The sequence below is a fragment of the Hippocampus guttulatus genome, chromosome 5 (genome assembly GCF_054856545.1).
Source record: "Hippocampus guttulatus isolate MCC_2025c chromosome 5, RoL_Hgut_1.0, whole genome shotgun sequence".
Classification (NCBI taxonomy): domain Eukaryota; kingdom Metazoa; phylum Chordata; class Actinopteri; order Syngnathiformes; family Syngnathidae; genus Hippocampus; species Hippocampus guttulatus.
This window is the reverse complement of record NC_141265.1, coordinates 22,679,078-22,701,261: the sequence shown is the minus strand read 5'-3', so window position 1 is coordinate 22,701,261 and position 22,184 is coordinate 22,679,078. Positions and strand designations below refer to the sequence as shown.

The 22,184-nt window shown below is 41.1% G+C and overlaps 2 protein-coding genes across 3 annotated transcripts in view; one reads left to right on the top strand and one right to left on the bottom strand.

The window, feature by feature from the left end:
- Nucleotides 1-1,035: 1,035 nt before the first annotated feature.
- Nucleotides 1,036-22,184, top strand: part of top3b (DNA topoisomerase III beta) — a 39,534-nt gene continuing 18,385 nt past the window's right edge. Inside the window, exons 1-13 of one of the 2 annotated variants that reach the window (XM_086111751.1) lie at nucleotides 1,036-1,211; nucleotides 6,652-6,783; nucleotides 9,188-9,294; nucleotides 9,385-9,459; nucleotides 11,644-11,837; nucleotides 12,239-12,395; nucleotides 12,468-12,581; nucleotides 12,819-12,909; nucleotides 14,950-15,104; nucleotides 17,598-17,703; nucleotides 20,124-20,270; nucleotides 20,399-20,572; nucleotides 21,268-21,396. In XM_086111751.1, coding sequence (XP_085967877.1) covers nucleotides 1,142-1,211; nucleotides 6,652-6,783; nucleotides 9,188-9,294; nucleotides 9,385-9,459; nucleotides 11,644-11,837; nucleotides 12,239-12,395; nucleotides 12,468-12,581; nucleotides 12,819-12,909; nucleotides 14,950-15,104; nucleotides 17,598-17,703; nucleotides 20,124-20,270; nucleotides 20,399-20,572; nucleotides 21,268-21,396 — 1,651 coding nt within the window. In that variant the 5' untranslated portion in view covers nucleotides 1,036-1,141. Of the gene's footprint in view, nucleotides 1,216-6,651; nucleotides 6,784-9,187; nucleotides 9,295-9,384; nucleotides 9,460-11,643; nucleotides 11,838-12,238; nucleotides 12,396-12,467; nucleotides 12,582-12,818; nucleotides 12,910-14,949; nucleotides 15,105-17,597; nucleotides 17,704-20,123; nucleotides 20,271-20,398; nucleotides 20,573-21,267; nucleotides 21,397-22,184 lie in introns of both variants that reach the window. The other variant, XM_086111752.1, reaches the window with a different exon arrangement.
- Nucleotides 3,852-5,236, bottom strand: LOC147205551 (interleukin-25). The gene is made up of 3 exons (XM_086111831.1): nucleotides 5,005-5,236; nucleotides 4,693-4,868; nucleotides 3,852-4,204 (listed from the first exon to the last, which is right to left on the bottom strand). The coding sequence occupies exons 1-3, from the start codon at nucleotides 5,017-5,019 to the stop codon at nucleotides 3,976-3,978; spliced, it is 420 nt and encodes a 139-aa protein (XP_085967957.1). The 5' UTR covers nucleotides 5,020-5,236; the 3' UTR covers nucleotides 3,852-3,975.

The window sequence follows — 22,184 nt, the reverse complement described above, 5'->3', positions numbered from 1 at the left end:
ATTTTAGGTATGGAAGGACCCCGCGTCGCGCGGCCGAAAATGTGGCCTGCGGAGGACACATCCGGTGAATTTTGGACGTCCTCATTCACGATTCCTTCAAACGCAGTGTTTTACCCACAACTCAATGCGGATTTGACCCAAATATAGGGAAACTGACGACGTTTGGTGGAATTCCTTTAAATGCACCAAACGCCTTTTCGAATAAATAGCAAATTTAACATACTTTTTATTTTTTTAAATATTTTTTTTATAAAATATTATATAAAATATAATATAAAATATTTTTAATTGCAATTCCAGCTTTGTTTTCAAGTCTCCTGCATAATTAACCTGGTGTAATTGCCTTGCGAAGTGAACCTATGCGCATATGACACAGAATGTGCACGGGATGCAAATAATGGGGCAAGAAGCCGGAGTGGGGATCATAGGCTGTCTGTGTGGGTATTTGGATTATTTCATCAAACTCTGACGCCCGTGCATTTCGTGTGTGTGTGTGTCTGGGGTGGGTCGCTGTTCGGAGAGGCAGAGTGGGTTCCCAGTAATTTCCGAGCGCAGGCTATGGTCTCAACCAGTCAGCAGCTCTTGCTTAAAATGGTTCCATCTTCTTGACGCACTGGCGCAACATGTCCGGGGTCGAAGCGCCTAGTGCGCGCACAGGCACTATGAATTTCCGAACGGCAAATTTGAGCAATACACTGACTTTCCTCACGGTCGGAGTGAACCTGGAGCGTAATTTCGAATGCAGCCAGATGATGGACGTTTTGAGAGTTCGTGGATGGAAATTCTGCTAAAACACTCCAATTGAAATTGTTATTGCTAGGTGAAAGGATTGTTTTAATAACTCCTAGGTGCATGGGGTTGAATTGCTCCTCGTAAATAATCAATACATCACGACAGATGGACATTTGTTATAATTATTTTCAGTATTATTTTTCGATGATGATAATAATAATAATAATAACAAGAATGTACCATACTTCCAGACCACCAGATGGAAGTAATGCATCTTTAAGGAAACTGCCAACTGCCAGTGAAGTTAGAGGAAGAACCGGACGAAGAAGAGCCGTCAATTCAATGTAATGACTTGTAACCAGTAACTATTTGTATCGCACTTATTTTAATTTGTGCTGAGTACAACAAAATGAAGACGGTTTTGATGGTGGCAGAAAAACCTTCCCTGGCTCAGTCAATTGCCAAAATTCTTTCTAAAGGTCGGTACGTATTCATAATTTGTCCCCTACTACAAAGTTAGACGTTTCATATTGAGTGAACACAAGTGTACAATTCTGTACCATGCGCCTTATCGCCATGTGACAAAAATCTGAAAATACGGGTTTTCTGTTCTCTCGACACTTAATTTCAAACGTACGATTGTAACGTGTTCTCGATCGAAGACTTCATTTTGAAGCATCAACGTTATCTATCATACTTGCATCATCCACCGAATCAGAGGGGTTTTGTTTATGGTGCAATTGTGTTCATGGTGCAAGTGCACTTGCATGCATCACATTTAGTCGCAAACCTGCCTTCCGAGCTTTTGTACCAAGTTGTTTTTTGCAGGAATGGCTTCATTTTTTTCCAGGCGTGGGCCTACATATTTTAATCACGTGTAACATACCTTAAAAGGACACTAGAATGGACTGAACATTGGCATTTAAAATCGGTCTGTGTGTAAAAATTATGTCAACACTAAAATTCAACCCCCTACAACAATCCGTCATGATTTCAGAGCTTTTTTGTGATGACACCCCTTCCCCCCAATCTCGGCTCACTCACTGTCTGAAATGGTCATTCATTGCCACCAAAATTCATCTGCACATTCCTCTTCTTGTTCTTTTAAACCTGTGAAAATATAAATGGGATCTGCACAATATTTTGGATTTTAAATGTGAGCTCGACCCTGGCCAAGCTTTGTGACATTTCTTTGACATCAGCTTTGTGACAGGACATTTCTCTCTTGAATACTTTGATATTTTTTAGATTTCATTGTACCCTGGGCAGATAAAAGACACAATGTGCCAGATTTAGCAAAGCAGCCCCAGAACATGACAGAGCCTCTTTCATGTTTCACTGTTGGAACCGTGCTCTTTTCTTGATAAGTATGAAACGTATGCCTCATTTTTATGTCTGTGAAAATGTGTTTTGCCAAATAGTTCTAGTTTTGGCTCATCAATAAGACATTATCCCAAAGGATTTGTGTCTTGTCAACATGGGGAACATGCAGATTGTAATATATTTTTTTAAATATAACTTATTTTCAACATTCATCATTCATCTCCCATAATCTCCTCTTTGGCTCGAATGACAAATGGTGCAATCTGATACTGATGTACCTTGATTTCATAGTTTACCTTTAATATATTTGGAGGTTCTTCTGGGATCTTTGTTAATATTCACATTTTCGGTCTCTTCAATTTTGTTACGTTCAAGGATGTTGGCTCCATTCATGAGAATCCTACATTTCTGAATAATATGTGCAACTGCAGTCACAGGAACATAATGCTGCCTGGAGATTGTCATGTAGTATTTACTTTTAAGGCCTCTGTCTATACTTTTCTTTTGATCTACCGAGACAACCGTCTCCTTTGCGCCCCGTGGTCATAAATACGCTATCTAATTGCTTACAATTTTGAAGAAACCTGTGATGCTAATTAGAAGACACACCTTTGTTGAATTCTTTTCAATCTTTTCTCAGAGTACCAACCTTTTTTTATCCAGGTTGTTTAAAAAAAAAAATCAATTGAACCACAATTAATGAATTTTCATTATATTTTTATTAATTATTATGTTGTCAGATTCATGTTATTTCTGTGGGGTTTTCTTCCATTAGGTAAGGGGACAATAATTTTGCCCCAGTGTGCAATAAGAACCAAGTATACACAGATTTTTGCTATTTGCAGACTAGCCCAGCAGGGGTCCACTGTGCTTGGAGCGCTCTCTCTCTCTCTCCCCCCCCCCCCCCTCCCAACATGCAGTGATACAGTAATTTTGTCTTTGTTAATCGATTATGGTATTATAATTGTATAATTTTATTGATTAATTGTGATAATGTACCAGTGTCATGAAATGTTTCATCCATTTTCTATACTTCTCGGCGCTTATCCTGTTCAGGGTTGTGAGCCTGTCCTAGTTGATTTTAGGGCGGAAGCCACGCCGTACCGTGGATTAGGCACCTGTCAATCACAGGTCACAGAGACAGACAACCATTCACACACACTCACATTCACATCGTCACTGAGTGAGAACTGAACCTGCGTGGCCTGCACAGAAGTTGGGTGAATCTACTGTACCACTACACCATCAGCGACCGGGAGATTGTTGTTTTCGTAATGACTGAATCAAGATTTTAAACACTATCACCATGTTTATTGTGCCTTGACCAAGGCTGTAATGTGACCATGTTAATTTATGTGTATTTCACAAATAGCTCCGTAATGACAGTTTTTCGCAAACGGATTCCAAGATGCAAACTCTCCCAATTTTGCCAGGAGCATCCATGATAACTCAAGACATCACAGGGATCTGTGAGGTCATTGTGATCCTCCAGAACAAATGTACCATGGCCCACCATGTGATGAATTACTGAGCCTTAAAATTAATGTTGAACGATGTTTTAAAAAATGGTTGCTCGGGGATTAGCCAAAGTTAAATACTGGATCGAAAAAATGATTGACAGCAGGAATAATGACATTTGCCGCAACCCATTGCGGAATCATTGTTTTGAGGGAGAGAAAAGTGAGACGTTTGAGCGAGATTTTTATTTCTTTTTGTGGTTGACACCAGACATTAGGCATGGACTAAAGTGTGAGAAAATGATGAAGAACTTACAGTAATTGATATTTTCAGTGTCAATTGGAATGTCTTAATGAATATAAATTCAATCTAAGTCAATTTCATACCTTGCATGTGTCCTCTCAGCAGACACATGCGTCACAATACAATATCGTTAGATGACAATGGCACTTCCATCCCTGTTTAGCTGTGCCTGGAAATAGCACATATACATGCTATGGTGATGAGTTCAAATTCTAAGGAGTAGCTTGCCGTCGGGAAACAGTTGGGGTTCTTCTTGAGGACGGGCATTCTCAGGGCTACGGGTATGGTCTCAAGACCAAAAGCGTTGTCCAGCCCTCTGCAGGAGTGGCTCGTGTGGCAACTGGCTTCATGTATCACTTGAGGTACCCGGTTCAAGTCAATGTTTTCACTATGTATAGGGAGCAGAGTAAGACCAGAAATAGGTAGTGAGCATTCGCATACTCACAGGCATGCCTCTGTCAGCCACTTAATTAGGCACACCCGCAAAGCCAAAAATTAAATACAGGTGTGTTTACTTATGCAACACGACAGACCTCTAAGTAAGAACGAAGAGACTAACACTGAAACCAGAACAAAAGTAAGCATCTTCTTTGGCAGGGTTCTAGATGCAAATGCCACATCACATCTCATTCGATTGTGTTGCTGTATACCATTGCATGTTGCACACACTGTCGTTAATTACACTGGTCAACAGCAAAATTGAATCAGTTGGCTTTGTGCGTCTTTAATGGCTTTCAATGTATTTTTGACGCTGATTTAAAATAACTGTCTTGACGAGCGCCCATTCGGAATTTGCGCAAAAACAGAGGAAAAAAAAAAGTTTGTTGACCAATGTTAGAAATCAGTTTAGTCTTTCATGCTGAGACCAATACTCACATATAATTCCAGGGGGCAAGACTGCGCTCATTGATGTGACTGGGCATATTGACCAACTGGCTGTGGTAATCATGTAAGCTATATGTGCAGAATGATTCATCGATACATTGGCTCTGCAGTGGCATAGCCAGGCACCAGTGGACAGACAGCAGGCAGAGCAAAAATGCTCGCAGCAGCTGGACACAGAAAAAAATAGAAGCGAGATTTGGTTTTGCCGTTTGTCGATTAGTAATACGGTATTAGCTGTAGTGTCCGACAAGCCTGCACAGAATAAAATTTATAGATGAAAACATGAATGTAAACGTCACATACCTGAATCCTTTCCATTTGTGTTTTCCAGGGGCAGGACAGGGCACTCTAAGATTAAGCCTTGTTGAAGATGTTGAAAACTGCTTTTATTTTGTTCCTTATGCTGTTGTTTCTTTGGTCTTCACTGCATCCTTTGGCTGGAGTTTTGACAACCGTTCTTGTTGTTGCCCTTTTTATTTGTCTGTGTGTGTGCGTGCGTGCGCACATGTGTGCAACCCGCACGAATTTTTAAAACGTATTTGTCTTCAGTAAGTTAGAAATTGCGGTGAAGTGGACACGTAGGCCACTCTATTTTATCTTCGCTTCCTTTGTCAATTAATAGTCAACCTTGAGGGAATAATTTGATTCGCAGAGGATGCAACAATTCAGCAAATGAAAGAGCACTTTCAACTGCTCCCTCACAACCCAGGAAACGAGTATACGCGCATGCAGTATCTATTGAATAACTTCTAAAACAGCCTTGGTTCATCATAATGAGGGACGATGGAGTCACTTCATTTGTGTATGTGTGCGTGTGTGTATCTCAGGGTTTCTCCTGGCATCAGCAAATCTAATACTTCTTAATGCAATTTAAAATTAATGACCACGTCATGCTGCGCACACACACACACACACACACACACACACACACACACACAATGAATCACCCATTTTATATCTGTTCTTAATATACAGGTACAATAAAATATTTTTTTCATTCCGTTGTTAAAAGTCAACAAATGTTTACCAAATAGAAATGTGGTTGTGTCGTTTAGTTCATAGATTTCTATTGAGGTAATTTTTCTGTGACGAGGTGGCAGTTACTTTTCATGTTGGATGATGATTTAAATTGAAAGCCAATCCGTGTTGATGGGAAGATTGATACTTGGAACCTGAAACAACTTCTGGACTGTGGACTCTATCTATCCATCCACCCATCTATCTTTTTCTTGCTAAATTGTGTTATGGCGACTCCTTTACAGTGTTGTATGACAGGGCTGTCAAACTCATTTTTGTCACGGCCCACTTTGGATTTACATCTTCCCTTGGAGGCCCGTTACAACAGTGAAACCGAATAAATGTTTAATTATCTTATCACATTATTTCTTGTACACAACAATTTGACGGGTTACTCGTTTTGAAATCACTCAAGTCAACTGTTTGTTGTTTGCTCAATTGTTGTTCAAGTGTGTGGAAATCACAAAATGATTGCAGAAATCCAACATAATTTTTTTTACACATGACAATTTTAGCTTTCGGGACAGATTTTAACTAGATCATAGAGGTTGACACGCATGATTTGCTTTGTGTGTTTGCTCAAATCTAAAGGCCATAAAAATGTCACATTGAGAATGCATGTTTCAGATGATAGATGATCAAGAATGTGCAATGTGAATCAAACAACACCTCAATGCATGCCCGTCCATAAAATGAGGATGCTTATGCTACATACATTGCAAATTTTTGCGACCAAATAGAATCCCGACACTGTATGAATGTAATTCGTAAAAACAATAGCCTGTAGTTGCCCTTTAACTTCATTTACTGTCCTGTCTGAAACGGGGGTTTTAAGTGCACCATGTCAATATACTTTATATGGTCGTCATTATAAAATCATGCATTTTTTGATTAATAGACCAACGCCTGTTCTTTCTCTTTTTCTCTATTCAGGTACTTGTACAAGCCGAAAGGGGCTCAATGCATCATGCTTTGTGCATGAGTTCACTGGCAGCTTCCAAGGCCAAACAGCACGTTATAAGATGACTTCTGTTTGTGGACACGTGATGAGTCTGGATTTCATTGGTGGGTAATTATTCTTATTGTATCGTGCCAAATCCGTTTATTATTTCAAATTGATGCCTTTTATTTATTGTTAGTGGATAATCAATGAACAAATTTAAACACCCATCTGTTTCAAACACGTTTGTGAGTGTACATGTATCACTGACTCATTCATTAGAGGCATAAGCAACATTGTCGAGTCCAGCATCAGAAGAGACGCTATACTTTTATTTATGTCAAACAGTTAGAGACACCGTTAAGTTGTGCCCTTTGACCTGATAATCTTCTTGTAGAAGTGTTAAGGGCACACTTTGGGACAGTGTTTACAGAGTCCCAGTTACTGGAGCCTAAAAATTGCCATTATTGACTCAACATTGGTAGCATCAGATGGCTCCTACCAACTACAAAAGTCATGCTGGCATTTGACAAGAAGTCTGGAAAAATGAAGGTGAAATATGGATGCTGGTCACTGATGTTGCTACTTCATCAAACGTTTAAAAAAAAAAAAAAGCTATTCGTTGTGATATCATCACAAATCTGTCATTATTTTGCACGTTGAATGTTTTAAATTTTATTAGTTACCGTCTATTTTAATGGAGACGATTTCAATCTAGTTGACATTTTCTTTTTGTCACCACAGAAGAAAACAAAATGGCATCATTTTGGAATGGTACAATAACTCCAAATGGTAGCAGGTGACTCCCATTCAGTGTGTAGAAATGTAATTGTTTGATTATAAAGACACAGCTACATCCCCATTTAGAAGCTGGGAGGGATTGCACCCTTGGGCGACCACATTTTTGAAGTTGTTTATTTTTACTTTCCCTCTCGAAAAGGTGTCCCTTTTCTTCCCATTTGAAGTTGTCCAAGTGTAGATCGCAAAAATGATGAAAGACGTGTTCAAATAATTTATCTCTATTGTTTTATACTACAACAATGTGGCTCCTGGAGAGGGGTTTTCTGACTTTTTATATCAACTCTCTAAAATAAACCGCAAAGTGACAAAGTTCAAAACTAAAAATTTAGTTGTCACTGAGACTCAACTTGGGTTGACTCTGATTCAAACATTCTGTATTTGGCAGGAGTGCCGCACATAGAGCCATTTTTCTCCCAGGACGTAAGATCAGTCATTGTCATAGTTACACAAACCCATGCTCATATTGGGATCACATGGGTGATGCATTTGCTGCAATTTGTGATCTCGGCTGTATTTTGACGTTTTAATGCAGCATCTGCAAACTCTGTTTTGGACTGCTGCGCCCAACTTTGAGTGTCAGATGAAAGACTTCTTTACCATCTCAGCCGTGTTTCTGGAGAAGAGTGCAGCTCTATCCGGCATCGTCACAACGCATTCAATTGAGCAGACTTGCAACATGTATTCTCATTGTAATGAAGACTCTCTTTATTTTATTTCCAAGTAGTGAGAATACGTTCCCTCTTTTCAAATAGCTCCAATTTGTTTGAAGGTCATGGTGCTTCCCAAGTATGTTTTGCTTCTGGCAATGCATTGGATTTTACAAGTTTGCCTAATACATTATGATTGACAGGCCCTAGTATGAAAGATTATAGGTTTAACTCCTTCGGTCAGCTCTTTAGCGTGCAGTTAATGCATGGGTGCTCAAACTATGTATGGCTCAGGAGCAGCCCGTGGCATATACTATGATTGACATTTGACGTGCCCCGCAAGACTAGATAAGAAATTAAATGTCGGGAGATGGTCAAAGTGAGAAAGGAGCGTGTCAATGGATGTCAATGCAAGGGTGGATCTAGTCTCGTGGGGTCCCCCAGAATCGTGGGGAAACTATTCGCCTTATAACCTTCAACAGAAGGCTGTTGTGTGGCACTTTATCAAATTAACATAAAATACACACTTGCATGATTGATTAATAAATTAAAGGTGAATAATATGAAAGTGGGACAGCCCAGTGGTCCAGTGGTTAGCACGTCGACTTCACAGTGCAGAGGTCGTGGATTCGATCCCGGCTCCGGCCTTCCTGTGTGAAGTTTTCATGTTCTCCCCATGCCTGCTTGGGTTTTCTTCGAATATTCCGGTTTCCTCCCACATTCCCAAAAACATGCATGGTAGGCTGATTGAACACTCCAAATTGTCTCTAGGTGTGAGTGTGAGCGTGGATGGTTGTTCGTCCTGTGTGCCCTGCGATTGGCTGACAACCGGTTCAGGGTGTCCCCCGCATACTGCTTGAAGACAGCTGGGATAGGCTCCAGCACCCCCCGCAACCCTTGTGAGAATCAAGCGGATCGGAAAATGAATGAATGAATAACATTAAAGTGGTCTTTGTGTCCATCCACTTTTGTGCATGTGGCCCTCAAACGAAAACATTTGGACACCGCTGGGTTAACAGGAATGACCGTGTTTTAGGGAGAAGGATAACATCTACTGAAAATAAAATCCTTGTTTTTACAGCTAAATACAACAACTGGGATAAAGTGGACCCCGCAGAACTTTTCAGCAAAGCCCCAACAGAAAAAAAGGAGGTCAACCCCAAGCTCAACATGGTGAAATTCCTCCAGGTATGTTCAATGTGGGATCCTGCTCTTAAACTCGAGAGTGTGTATTGCACTTTGTGTCTTTGACGCTTTGCCATATTCTCCTGTTGTTAGGTTGAGGCCAGAGGCTGTGACTACTTGGTTTTATGGCTGGACTGCGATAAAGAAGGCGAGAACATCTGTTTTGAGGTCAGAACATCTTCATCCCACAACCTCTTTTGCGACAGTTCAGTTTTTGTGTGCTCTTTCACATCGTATGCTCGGAGCGGTAGAGAAAAACATATGCGTTCGTGGCTGACACAAGGACAGGGGTCACCAATCTGTTTGAAAATGAGAGCTACTTCTTGGGGACGATTAATGCAAAGGGCTACCAGTTCGATGAACAAATTTGCTCAAATTACCTTTATTAATGTTATTGTGCGATAATGTTAAATATGAATGACATTCGTTCATGTGAAGACACTATCAGAACGCTAGGAAACAGACAACACAACACTTCGTTTCTATAAACCTCTGCCAGTGTTTACATTATCAAATAATCCATTCTAAAACATTCCTACACAGTCACTGTCCGACTACCTTTACCTGCAGTCAGTATACGGGTCAGTTCTGATTTCTGACACATTCGCATAAACGAGCAGACGGAGTTACTCCCGCATTTGAATAAATTTGAACGGCGACGTACGAGGGTCGTGACGCATATGGACGCCATTTCCGCTTGCTACTTTCTGTGGCAAGGATGACGCGTGAACATGTTTGCATTTTCATATTCCAATATTCGGGTTTGAAAAGGGGTAATCCGGGTGTCTTATTCAGGTTTTCAGAAACCATAATAAGAGCATATTTGGGTTTTGCACGCATTTACATGGCCTTTATGCCTGAATACTGCCAGTATTATAGTTTTAAAAGGGTTATCGACTGCATGTAAAGTAATCACTGATAAGATAGTTTAGAATGGGCTACCCATGCGGTCCCTGGAGCCTGCAGCCGTGGTGATGGTAACCTCTGTACTAGATGAACCTCAGCCCTGTTCAAAAGTGAATTTTTAATATTCTACTCAATGTAGATTTGCATTTAGAATTTTAGGTACGGGAATAATGCGTCTCAACTGGCGACAGTACCGTATTGGCCCGAATATAAGACGTCCCTGATTATAAGATGACCCCCTCTTTTTCAAGACTCAAGTTTGAAGAAAGACTTTTTGAACACCAAATCAATTTTTATACAGAAAATAATTACAGAACATCTGAAACAAATGATTATAACAATATATTGGAGAGAAAACGCATGTTATTTTGCCTCATTCAAATCTAAAGTGCAATCACATTCGTAAATGAATAGCTTCTGGTTTTTGAAATGTAAATTACATCATAACATCTCCTCAGCTGCCGGTTAACCTGGCCGATCTTCGACCCACTTTTCTCCAGATTGTTGCTACGTTTCTCCATTTTCTGTTAACTCTTCTATTACCGCTATTTTTGTATTTTTCTTCTTTGTGCTACCGCTAGTTTTATTTTTATTCTTCGTGACAGGGGTTCGCTTTGGCCTGGGGAGTCAAGTTCAGCATTGGCTTCATTGATATCTGGCGCCATCTAGCGTCGTCAATGGGTATAATGTCTAGACCCCGAATACAAGACGACCCCCACTTTTTCAGTCTTATTTCAATGCAAAAAAACACAGTCTTATATTCGGGCCAGTACGGTAAATGCACACTTTTGTTGCAGACACTTTCTTAAGTTGATGGGATCAAGTGGCACTGACTCCGGAGCCTTGTTGTCTGCTATTCATACATGAACGAAATTGTTGGTACCCCTCTGCTAAGGAAGGGGGGGGGAAAACACTACAAAAGCAAAACTTTAAAAAAACTAATGTGATGAATATTAATCTCTGAAAACCAAACTTGTTTTTTTAAATTGTGGATGAACAGAATTATTATGCAAAAACAAACAAACAAATGGCGTCACAGAATGAATTAAGTTGGTAACCTGGACAAAAATGCTTGTTGCATATCCTTTTGAGATCACTGCAATCAAATGATTTTTTTTAAACTTTCATTGATATTAATGGAACCTCTCAGCAGGTATTTTGGCCGACCCTTCATGAGCTAGCTGCTCCTGTTATCTCGGGTTTGAAGGTTCCTTCTCCAGTTGGCATGTGTTTCAGCTCCTCCGACAGATGTTCAATAGAATTTAGATCAAGGCTCACACTTTGTAGAAGGCCGCATTAGAATAGGCCAATGTTTTGCTTGAGCCACTCCCGAGGTGTGTTTTTATTCTGTTGTAAAACCATGACCCGTGACTGAGACCGCACACATAGTTTTCTGTCATTGTTGAATAACTTGAACAAAGTTAACTTTTGAAAATCTATTTCAAGGTTATGGAGGCTGTACAGTCAGTGATGAAGGGGGTCGTTCGGGAGCAGACCGTTTACCGTGCCAAATTCAGTTCCATTACTGACACTGATATCTGGAAAGCTATGAATCACCTTGGAGAGCCCAACCGCAATGAAGCCCTTTCAGTGGATGCACGCCAGGAACTGGATTTACGCATTGGTTGCGCCTTCACTCGGTACACTTTTCCAATAGAGCTTTGCTTTGTGTGCCTCCATCTTCTGTTTAAACAAATCATCAGTCGTAAACGCATGTTGTCCACCTTAGTGGACGTGGCATAAACTGCTCGAAAAATATATGGTGAAGAATTTTGTTGTTCAACATTTTTTTTCGCCATGCCTGAAGAGTGACAATAACAAAAATCCTGACCTACACTGTCTTATTTCATGCATGAAAGGGTTAACACATGAACTATAACACAAATCTGACATGAAATTTGTTTTAACTACATGACTTATTATGCATTTAAAAACACTATGTGCTGATGAATGCAGCTGTTTTTGTGCTTTCACTCTTTTGAGGATAGTAATTGAATATATGAGGCTTAAGCCTACCTTCTGCATACCAAATTGTTTTTAGGTTCCAAACCAAATATTTCCAAGGAAAGTATGGAAATCTGGACTCTTCTTTAGTATCATTTGGACCCTGCCAAACCCCAACTCTTGGCTTCTGTGTGGAACGTCATGACAAAATCCAGTCCTTCAAACCAGAGAACTACTGGGTTATACATGCAAAGGTACAGCACCTGCAAACGTTGAACATTATTAAATGTGGTGGTGGTATATTGAGAAGCATTTTCTGTTGTCAGGTGTTCAAAGGGAAGGACAACCCATTGACCCTTGATTGGAATCGGGTAAAGGTCTTCGACAAAGAGGTGGCCCAAATGTTTGTGAACCTGGCCAAAACATCCAAGGAAGCCCGGGCAAGTATAAACACACATAGTCCATTTAAATTTGGCGCTTTATGGTCACTGTTTGCCACTTTTCTAAACCTACAACATATTCTAGGTGATTTATAATTTATGTTTCCTGTAATAGTATGCATTATATTGTGTTTCTTGCTCTCAATGTACCTCTTAAGGTTGAGCTAAATTATGGTAGAACTTTGTACAGGTCTGCATACCTCCTTTGAAACACCATAATCTTCACTCCCAATACAGGTGGAGTCAGTGACTAAGAAGGAGAAGACTAAGCAGAGACCTCTGGCTTTAAATACCGTCGAGATGTTGAGAGTGGCAAGCTCTTCCCTAGGTATGTTTACACTTTTTTAGAGGGTTCCCACTGGTCCTTAAAGTTCATAAAAATCCATAGAAAAAGAAGCTGTAAAATTATGTTCTTAATTTTCAGGGAAAGCTTTTCTAAAATCAATAAAAATCCTTAAATTACTTTATTCGAAAATAAATTGAAGTTTTGTATTTTCTAAATTAAATTTTTTCTTAGTGTACTTTATTTGAGAATGAATTCAGTTTTTTTTTCCATTTTCCTACCTGTGGTACAGTTAGGAAAATGAAAATTTGACATACAGTATGTCAAATAAAGGGTTAGCTGATTGCCCCTAAAAATAAAGATGTTTATTGCTACCTTTGGTAGCAATGATTTGAACACCAGCTCAGTGATATATGCTTTCTGTTCAGCCCGCATATTGCTGAGCGTGCATTAAATCCACCGTGAATCCCCTGTTGAATGGAGAAAAGTCCTTATAAAAATGGCTAAATTAGCCCTCAAAAGTCCTTAAAAGGTCCAGAAATAAAAAGCAAGTGAAAGAGTGGGAACCCTGATTTAGCTCAGAATCAGAATACCGTATTTTCACAACCATTCGACGCACCGTATGGTTGGGCGCAGTCTCATTAATGGGTGCTATTTCTGTATTTTACACATAGACAAAACGCACTGTATTATTGGGCGCAATTTTAAAGTGGTAAAACATACGCCAGCTTAAACATACGGCATGCATGCGCGCACGCTAAAAACACGTTAGCTTGTAGCATACGGTAGCATGCCAAGACATACAGATACAAGCTACAAACACGTTTTTAAAAAGGCAACGGAAAACTGAGTTCCGTTGTATTTTATTTAGCCATCGTACAATGTACTCACGTTTTTCGATCAATCATCACCCAGAAATCCATCAAAGTCCTCATCCTCTGTATCAGAATTGAACAATTGTGCAAGTACCGGTAATCCATCAAAAACGCCGTGTTCCCTCTCGTTGTCAGTCACTCTCATTGCCATGTGGCTCCACAGAAATGATGCCGGCCGGCTTTGCCAAAAACTCGAACAACAGTGCAAGCAGACACGTTCGTCCAAGCAGCCACAATCCATTCGCAAATTGTGGCGTAACTCGCTGCCTCTCACTCTTTGTAAAGTTGTGTTTGCCATCGATCATTCATTGTTCCCATGCCGTTCGCAACTTTACTTTGAACGCCCGGTTGATGCCGATGTCCAGCGGTTGGAGTTCTTTAGTCAAGCCTCTGGGAATAACGGCAAGCTCAGAGTTCATTTGCTTGACTTGGTTTTTCACTGCTGCTGTGAGATGGGCACGCATGCCAAAAGCATAACCGATGGCTTGAAGTTTGAACTGAGCTTCGTAGGCGTGTCTCTTTGTAGAATTTATTTTCGGGGGTTCTTAGAAACCAAAACCGAAGTTGTTTTGCAACAATGCACATAGCCACACTCTATACAGGTGTTGGTACCTGCTTGTGGCGTCCCTTTAGCGTCCACTTACACGCCCACCCTTCACTGATTGGCGGACTTCTTCCCCGCATGCCTGTCACTCACGTCTGCCTTTTCTCGCTCTTTCTCTCCATATATGTATATATACACGCCCACCCTTCACTGATTGGCCGACTTCTTTGCCGCATGCCTGTCCACAGTCACTTCCGCCTTTTCTCTATATAAACAGCGTGTCGGCTGTCAGTCAGGTTTTGGAACTCAGCGCATAGACAAGACGCTCCGCATCATAAGGCGTCCTGTCCATTTTGGAGAAAATTTTAGACTTTTAATGGTGCCTTATAGTCGTGAAAATACGGTAATCTTTATTGGCCAAGTATGTAGAACACACAAGGAATTTGGCACCGGTATAACACGCTGCATTATTATCATCATAAACAAGGACATGACAAATAGGTATGGAAGGACATTTCGTAATATAAGTGAACCGTAGTGCGGTGGTACCACCCAGTGACAACTGTGAGACAGCTTGTAAACAAAGTAGCTTGGTTTAAAAGAAAAAAAGTGAAGATGTATGGTCTTAGATACATATACTGTATATCTTTCTTTTTAATTTCTCAGGCATGGGTCCTCAGTACACGATGCAGATTGCTGAGCGTTTATACACACAGGGCTACATCAGCTATCCTCGGACGGAAACGACCCACTATCCAGAAAACTTTGACCTGAAGGAAACCCTTAAGCAGCAGACCAACTGTCGTTTATGGGGAGAGGAGGTGAAAGATCAAGTTTGTCCGACTACAAGGGTTTCTAAACATGTTCATTTCAAGGCCACATACAGACAGAGGTGGGCATTCCGTCAGTACTGGCAGAAGGTCCGTCAGTCCGTCATTGACGGATGGCCATTTTGCTGATGAATGACAATTGAAGACAAACTTCCAAGCAATGATGGAAGTGAATTTTCGGCCGTTGGTGTAATTGTCACTAACCCAGTCAAGTATTGACAGACCTCTCTGTCTGTCACTGACGGATGCCTGTTTCGTTGACGACTGATGGAAACATGCATAGTGTGTCTCCAGCGTGTTTGTTGGTGGAGGGGAATAAACAGCCCCCAAAATACCTATAGTAACAAAGTACTGTAAATTCCGGATTACGAGCCGCTACTTTTTTTCCACACTTTCAACACTGCGGCGTGTAATATGAAGCGGCTTTTTAATATTTTTTTTCCATCATGGGAAAAACATGGACCAATAAAATGAATGAGTCTTTCACTGAGGTCCAATGAGATTGTATGACGAATCATACTTCCGGTCTTTTTGCCATAGCGGGGGAAAAATGCGTTACAATGCAACAGTCGACCAATAAAATGAATGAGTAGAACACAGGGGTCCAATGAAATTGCATGATTACCGGTAATCACAACTTCCTTTTTTCAATCTTTCTTCTAACCCTGATCAACATGGAGAATACTAGACGAAAAGCATATGATGCAGCTTTTAAACTAAAAGCGATCACTCTGGCAGTTAAAGAAGGAAATCGAGCTGCTGCCCGTAATCTTGGCAAAGACGAGTCGATGGTGCGAAGGTGGAGGCTCCGGCATGAAGAACTGAGCCAGTGTAAAAAGACACCCAAAGCTTTGAAAGGTTTTAAAGGTGGGCCGTCATGGTGTTATAGATTCATGAAATGGAAGCCTGTCTATTAGGGCACGCACGACGTTGTGTCAGCAGCTCCCTCCCAATTACGAGGACAAACTTGCTTCGTTCCGCACATTCACACAAACAAAGATAGCGGAGAATTCCATCAGCCCAGATGAAATAATAAATATGGACGAAGACCCTCTGACATTTGATTTGCCTCTCACTCGGACTGTAAATAAAAAAGGTGACTCCCCCGTCATACTGAAAACAAGCGGCCACAAGAGAACACATTTTACCTGTGTTTTGAGCCGTGCAGCATCGGGCCAAAAGCTGCCAACGATGATCATTTTTAAGCGGCTGACTATAGAAATAATTTCATACATCTTTTCCCATTTATATGATTTGCATTATTCTATTTAAAGCCTAGTGGGCTGCAGTATTTCTCCTCGTAATTACGCAAATGCACATCAAGTTCTCTCTTTGTCTGGCCTCTTATTATGTGTCTCAGCGTAATTTCGTTGTGCAAATGCATTTATCATGCTCATAAAAATATGGAGATTATTTTAACCTCAAGAAATTTTGCGTTTTTTTCCTGCGGGGGACCGCGTCAGCCGCCTCACCCGGAGGTGCTCCACGGCGCCAGGGACGCAGAAGCGAACCGCCGCCTTCTCATTGGCCAGCGGTTTATAGTACGGTGCGGCGCATATAATGACAAAATTGATTTTTCTTCATAAATCTGAGCATGCGGCTCTTAACTCATTCAGTACCAGCCAATTCTAGACCAAGTCTGAAAAGACGTTTAAAAACGTCTTTGGGAGTGAATGAGTTAATCAGGTGCGGTCTGTAGCCCGGAATTTACGGTAATAAGTACTCCATTCTCGAATGAAAGCAAAGATCAAAACTTTTTTTCAGGCTGAAATATTTATGTATGAAATTAAACTATGTCCAGTAATCCATTTTTTCAGCTTTATCTGGGCTGGGTATCAATGTTTTCCTATAAAACAAACAAAAAATATGTATATGAGAGCTTTTTAGAAATAAATGTAATTTTAATGATCAATCTACAAGTATGCATATACGCAACTCAAACGAGATAGCGTAAGAAGCTCAGTCATTCAGAAGTAGAGCCGCTGCTTCGTCTGATTAGGATGCCCCTGGACGGAGGTGTCCAGGGGCATCCTGGGGAAGTTTTCCGGGCACATCTCATTAGTAGGAAGCTCTGGGGACAATGCTGGGCACGCCGGAGAGACAACTGTATATCTTCCGGCTGACCAAGAAGTGTCTTGGGATTTTCACAGAAGAGCTGGATGAAGTGGCTGGGGAGAGGAAGTCTGCTGCCTCGCGACCCAACTGAGCGGAAGAAAATCTGTTTTTAGTGTTTGTTCCAAATACGTTTGCTCAGCTAAAATGCTTTGAACTGTTCTGTCTCAGATCCACACACAAAGACCTAAATATCGCATTGCATAGCTGTCATGTCTCGATCATTTGTGTCAAATAAAAATGTCTACAGAAAATATAAAGGAATTACCTATGCTTCTGGCGGGAATGTGAAATGTGTATGTTATTTTTCATATGACTGTACATGATAACTGTGTCATCCAAATTGATTGAGGCTGCGTTTTTAATCACCAGGTGAAAAGTCTTCTATCAAATGGAATAAACCATCCCAAGAAAGGAGTTGATGTTGGCGATCATCCACCTATAACTCCCATGCGTGCTGCCTCAGAAGAAGAATTGGGTGAGTCTCAGAGCTAATGAAAATATGTGGGACCCACATACCCATTCGAACCAAAATTTAAACTCAAATCAATTCATGCACTTAATTGTTTGATTGATTTACAGGTTTTTAAATTCTTAAAAAGCTACAGAATATTGTGGTATTTTTGGATCAATATACAAAACAATTACTTATTGGAGTCTTTCTGGGTACTCAGGGACACTGGACAAAGCATAAAAAACAAAATAATAATAATAATAATAATAATAATACATTTTATTTGTGGGCGCCTTTCTAGAAACTCAAGGACACCTTACAACAAGCAGTTAAAATCACAAACACAATGTTAAAAACAGCATCAAATAAAATAAGAAAAAATACAACAAAAAATAAATGAATAAAAATAATGGCTTTATGGTCCGAGTGAGTAGGCTTGTCTAAACAGATGTGTTTTGAGGCTGGATTTGAAATGTGTTAATGAGTCCGTATTACGAAGGTCAGCGGGGAGTGTGTTCCAGAGTTGGGGAGCAGAGCGACTGAAGGCTCTGTTTCCCATGGTGACGAGGCGAGCAGGGGGGACAGAGAGGAGGAGAGAGGAGGAAGAACGAAGAGAGCGGACAGGTGTAGGAATATGGATGAGGTCAGATAGGTATGGAGGGGCTAGGTTATGGATGGATTTGAATGTGAGGAGCAGGATTTTATATTGAATGCGGTGTAAAATGGGAAGCCAGTGGAGATGTTGGAGGACAGGTGTAATATGGTTTATGTATGGTGTGAGTGTGATAATGCGGGCGGCTGAATTTTGGACCAGCTGAAGCTTATGGAGGGTTTTTTGAGGGAGACCGAGCAGGAGGGAATTACAGTAATCGAGTCGCGAGGTGACGAGGGTATGAACAAGTATAGCAGTGGACTGAGGAGTGAGAGAAGAGCGGAGCCGGTGGATGTTTCTAAGATGATAATATGCAGAACGAGTGATGTGGTTGATATGTGAAGTGAAGGAGAGGGTGCTATCAAGGATGACACCCAGACTATTGACCTGAGGGGAGGGGGAGATGGAGGAGCTGTGAAAGGGAATGGAGAAATTGTTTATTTTGTTTAGGGTGGATTTGGTGCCAACTAGGAGGAGTTCAGTTTTATTGCTGTTCAGTTTGAGGAAGTTTGAGGTGAACCATGACTTTAATTTCTGCAGACAGTTGGTTAGGGAGGATGGTGGGAGTATGGTATTAGGTTTGGTAGAGATGTAGAGCTGGGTGTCATCCGCGTAGCAGTGAAAGTGAATGTGATGTTTCCTGAAGATATTACCAAGGGGGAGAAGATAGATTAGAAACAGCAAGGGACCAAGGACAGAACCCTGAGGAACACCTGAAGTGAGGGGAAAGGGGTGAGATCTAAAACATTTGAGCTGGATAAGCTGGGTGCGGTCAGAAAGATAGGAGCGGAACCAGGAGAGGGGGATGCTGGTGATGCCAATGGAGGAGAGTCTGTCGAGGAGGATGGAGTGAGAGATGGTGTCAAAGGCTGCACTGAGGTCAAGCAGGAGGAGGATGGCGAGTGAACCAGAGTCGACAGAGAGAAGAAGGTCATTGCATATTTTGAGGAGGGCAGTTTCGGTACTATGGAGGGGACGGAAGCCAGATTGAAATTGTTCGTAGAGGTTATTGGAGGAAAGATGGGTGTGAAGTTGAGCAGCTACTGTTTTTTCTAGAAGTTTGGAGATGAACGGGAGGTTTGATATGGGACGAAAGTTATTCAAGTCGGAGGGATCAGAGCCAGGTTTCTTCAGTATGGGAGTGACAGCAGCAGTTTTGAGATGGGAGGGTACAATGCCAGTAGAGAGGGAAGTTTGAATAATGTTAGTGATGAGAGGGGAGAGGGCCGGGATAGAAGCTTTGACTAGAACAGTAGGGAGAGGGTCAAGTTGACAAGTAGAGGATTTGGACTTCTGGATTAAGATGGAGATTTGGTGGACAGATGGGGAGGTGAATGCAGAGAACAGGTGTGTAGGAACCGGGGAGAATGGAGAAGGAGGGTTGGGAGCAGATGAAGGGATGGATAAATTGGATTTTGGATGTAAAAAATGAGGCCAGAGTATTACAAAAGTCAGTGGAATAGAGATGTGAGGGAAGAGTGTCAGCAGGTTTGGTGAGTTTAGAAATGAGTGAAAAGAGTGATAAATGCCTGTGAAAAAGATAAAATTAGCAATAGGATGAAGTGAGCAAAGCTAAGCTACAATAAACGGATGAGGTAAAATGGACTAAACTTTTCTCAATAGTAGGTATTGGGTCTGCATCTGTAAAGAGTAATTCACATTGCTTACATTAGGTGGTAAGGGTTCCATCGGCGGTGGCAGATCACCCGAGAGCTCTGTCCCCCATGTTCGGCTTTCAACAGTTTCCCCCCCGCGAATCAGCTCTGTTCTTTTTTTTTTTTCTTCTCCAAAGGAAGTGATGGCTGGCGCCTTTATGAGTACATCACAAGACATTTTATTGCCACAGTCAGCCAGGACTGCAAGTATTTGCAGACAACCATTGTTTTCAGCATTGGAACTGAAGGTTTCACCTGTAGTGGAAAAACCCTGATCTCACCAGGTAACTGATTCAACACAGACAATTGTTTTCACCAATGACAGCTTGACTCTTGGACTCTCAAACACTTGGCATTTGGGTCTCTTAGTTTGAAAAATCTACCGGAAACACAAAAATTGTTTTATCCCCAGGTTACACAGCTTTGATGCCATGGCAGGGCATCCCCCTTGAAGAAGCCCTGCCCGTCTGTGAAAGTGGAGACATTTTTACAGTCGATGAGATCAAGTTGGTAGAAAAGCAGACGAGTCCTCCAGACTACTTGACCGAGGCTGAACTCATCACTCTTATGGAGAAACACGGCATTGGTACATCCCAGAACCACCTGTGTGCGATAAATGTTGTTTTCATTCATTTGTGTGACGTTGCTAATAATTACAATTTGTTGCAGAAGCATGACAATAATCTAGTCGCAAAAAGCCAACAAATATTACCACTGGGATACTTATTTGACAATCTATTGAACTGTGGAGCATGCAGGTGGCTGCCTGCCACCGTTTTAACTCCTAAAATGCAGACAAGTTTACTTTAAAGTTTTGTTTACCTTAACCATAATCCCGTATTGCATTGTTGCCAACGGGACAATCCTGGTGGTTTAAAGTGCATCCTAAATCATTGCGCAAACCGAAACCAAGTTGCCATGACAGTGCTTTTTCTCTGATGTCTTTGTGGTCTTCTTTTTGGCCGTCGGCAAATAACGTTTGGTGCCTTACCGCCACCTCGTGAAACGGAGTGTGGGTCGAGCAATCCATACATTTTCTGATCCGCTTATCCTCATAAGGGTCGCGGGGCATGCTGGAGCCTATCCCAGCTGTTTTTGGGTAGTAGGCGCGGTACACCCTGAACTGGTTGCCAGCCAATCGTAGAGCACACATAGACAACCTTTCGCCATCACAATTGAATTTTTTTTTTTTTTGTATGCGTGTGTGTGTACTCACCTCACTAAAATTGAGTCGTTGTAAATGAAGGCGTGACAAGTGACTCCCCTTTTTTGCTCTTGCAGGTACGGATGCCAGTATTCCTGTCCACATAAACAACATCTGTCAAAGAAACTATGTGACAGTCGAGAATGGACGCAAGTTGAAGCCGACCAGCCTGGGAATTGTCCTCGTACATGGCTATTACAAGATAGGTATCTGGCCTCAGTTTATTGAGAGCCTTTTCATGATTGGTTGTCTCATTGCATGGGCTCTGCGTTGAATTTTTAATGAATGTTGTAGTTTATTTTGAAAACCAAATACAAAAGTAGGTGAAAAATTACAGCTGCTCGCAGCTGGCAAGGGCCCTTGCAGTCCTAGCAACATTGGAGTACTGGCACATTAGGATACTGGCACACTGGAATTGGAATGTTTCGAAAATGTACGTCAAAAAGTACATCCGATTAAAAGCCACTTCGCTAAGAAATTACCTTTTATAAAAGACCAGAATTGAATCAAAATTTGGAAGGCAATTAAAAATCTCTGACTTCTTATGGTGAAATAATCAACCAGGGCTGTTTCGTTAAAAATTTGTCGTGGACACAAAAGATTGATTGGTGTGCCAAGTTACGTATGTTTTCACAAATGTTAAGGCCACCAAATCGGCATAATTTTTCTGAGCTCAAATCACCACTGCAGCAGAAATAAAAGGATTTGCTTTTATTTCATATCTTGAACGTCTTCTGACAAAGAACCCACAGTTTCAAGACCAACCAATGAAATCACTAGAAGGAGTGCGTTAAAATGTGAAAAATGTATTAAAGGCCAAAAATGGGGCAAAATTTGGTGGTGCTACAGAGCCATTTTGTTTTTACTTTAAAATATCACATTTTTCACCACCGACAATAAATGTGGAGAAGTTTATTGAGTTTTCATGCATGTTTAGGGTCTCAAAAATGTGATCCATTGCAGAGAAAAAAAAATTATACAATTTAAAAAAAAC

Coding starts and splice junctions, on each gene's coding strand:
- LOC147205551 (XM_086111831.1), bottom strand. Junction 4,205..4,692: donor CTTGCCCCCTGGAATTATAT/GTGAGTATTGGT, acceptor CCCTATACATAG/TGAAAACATTGACTTGAACC.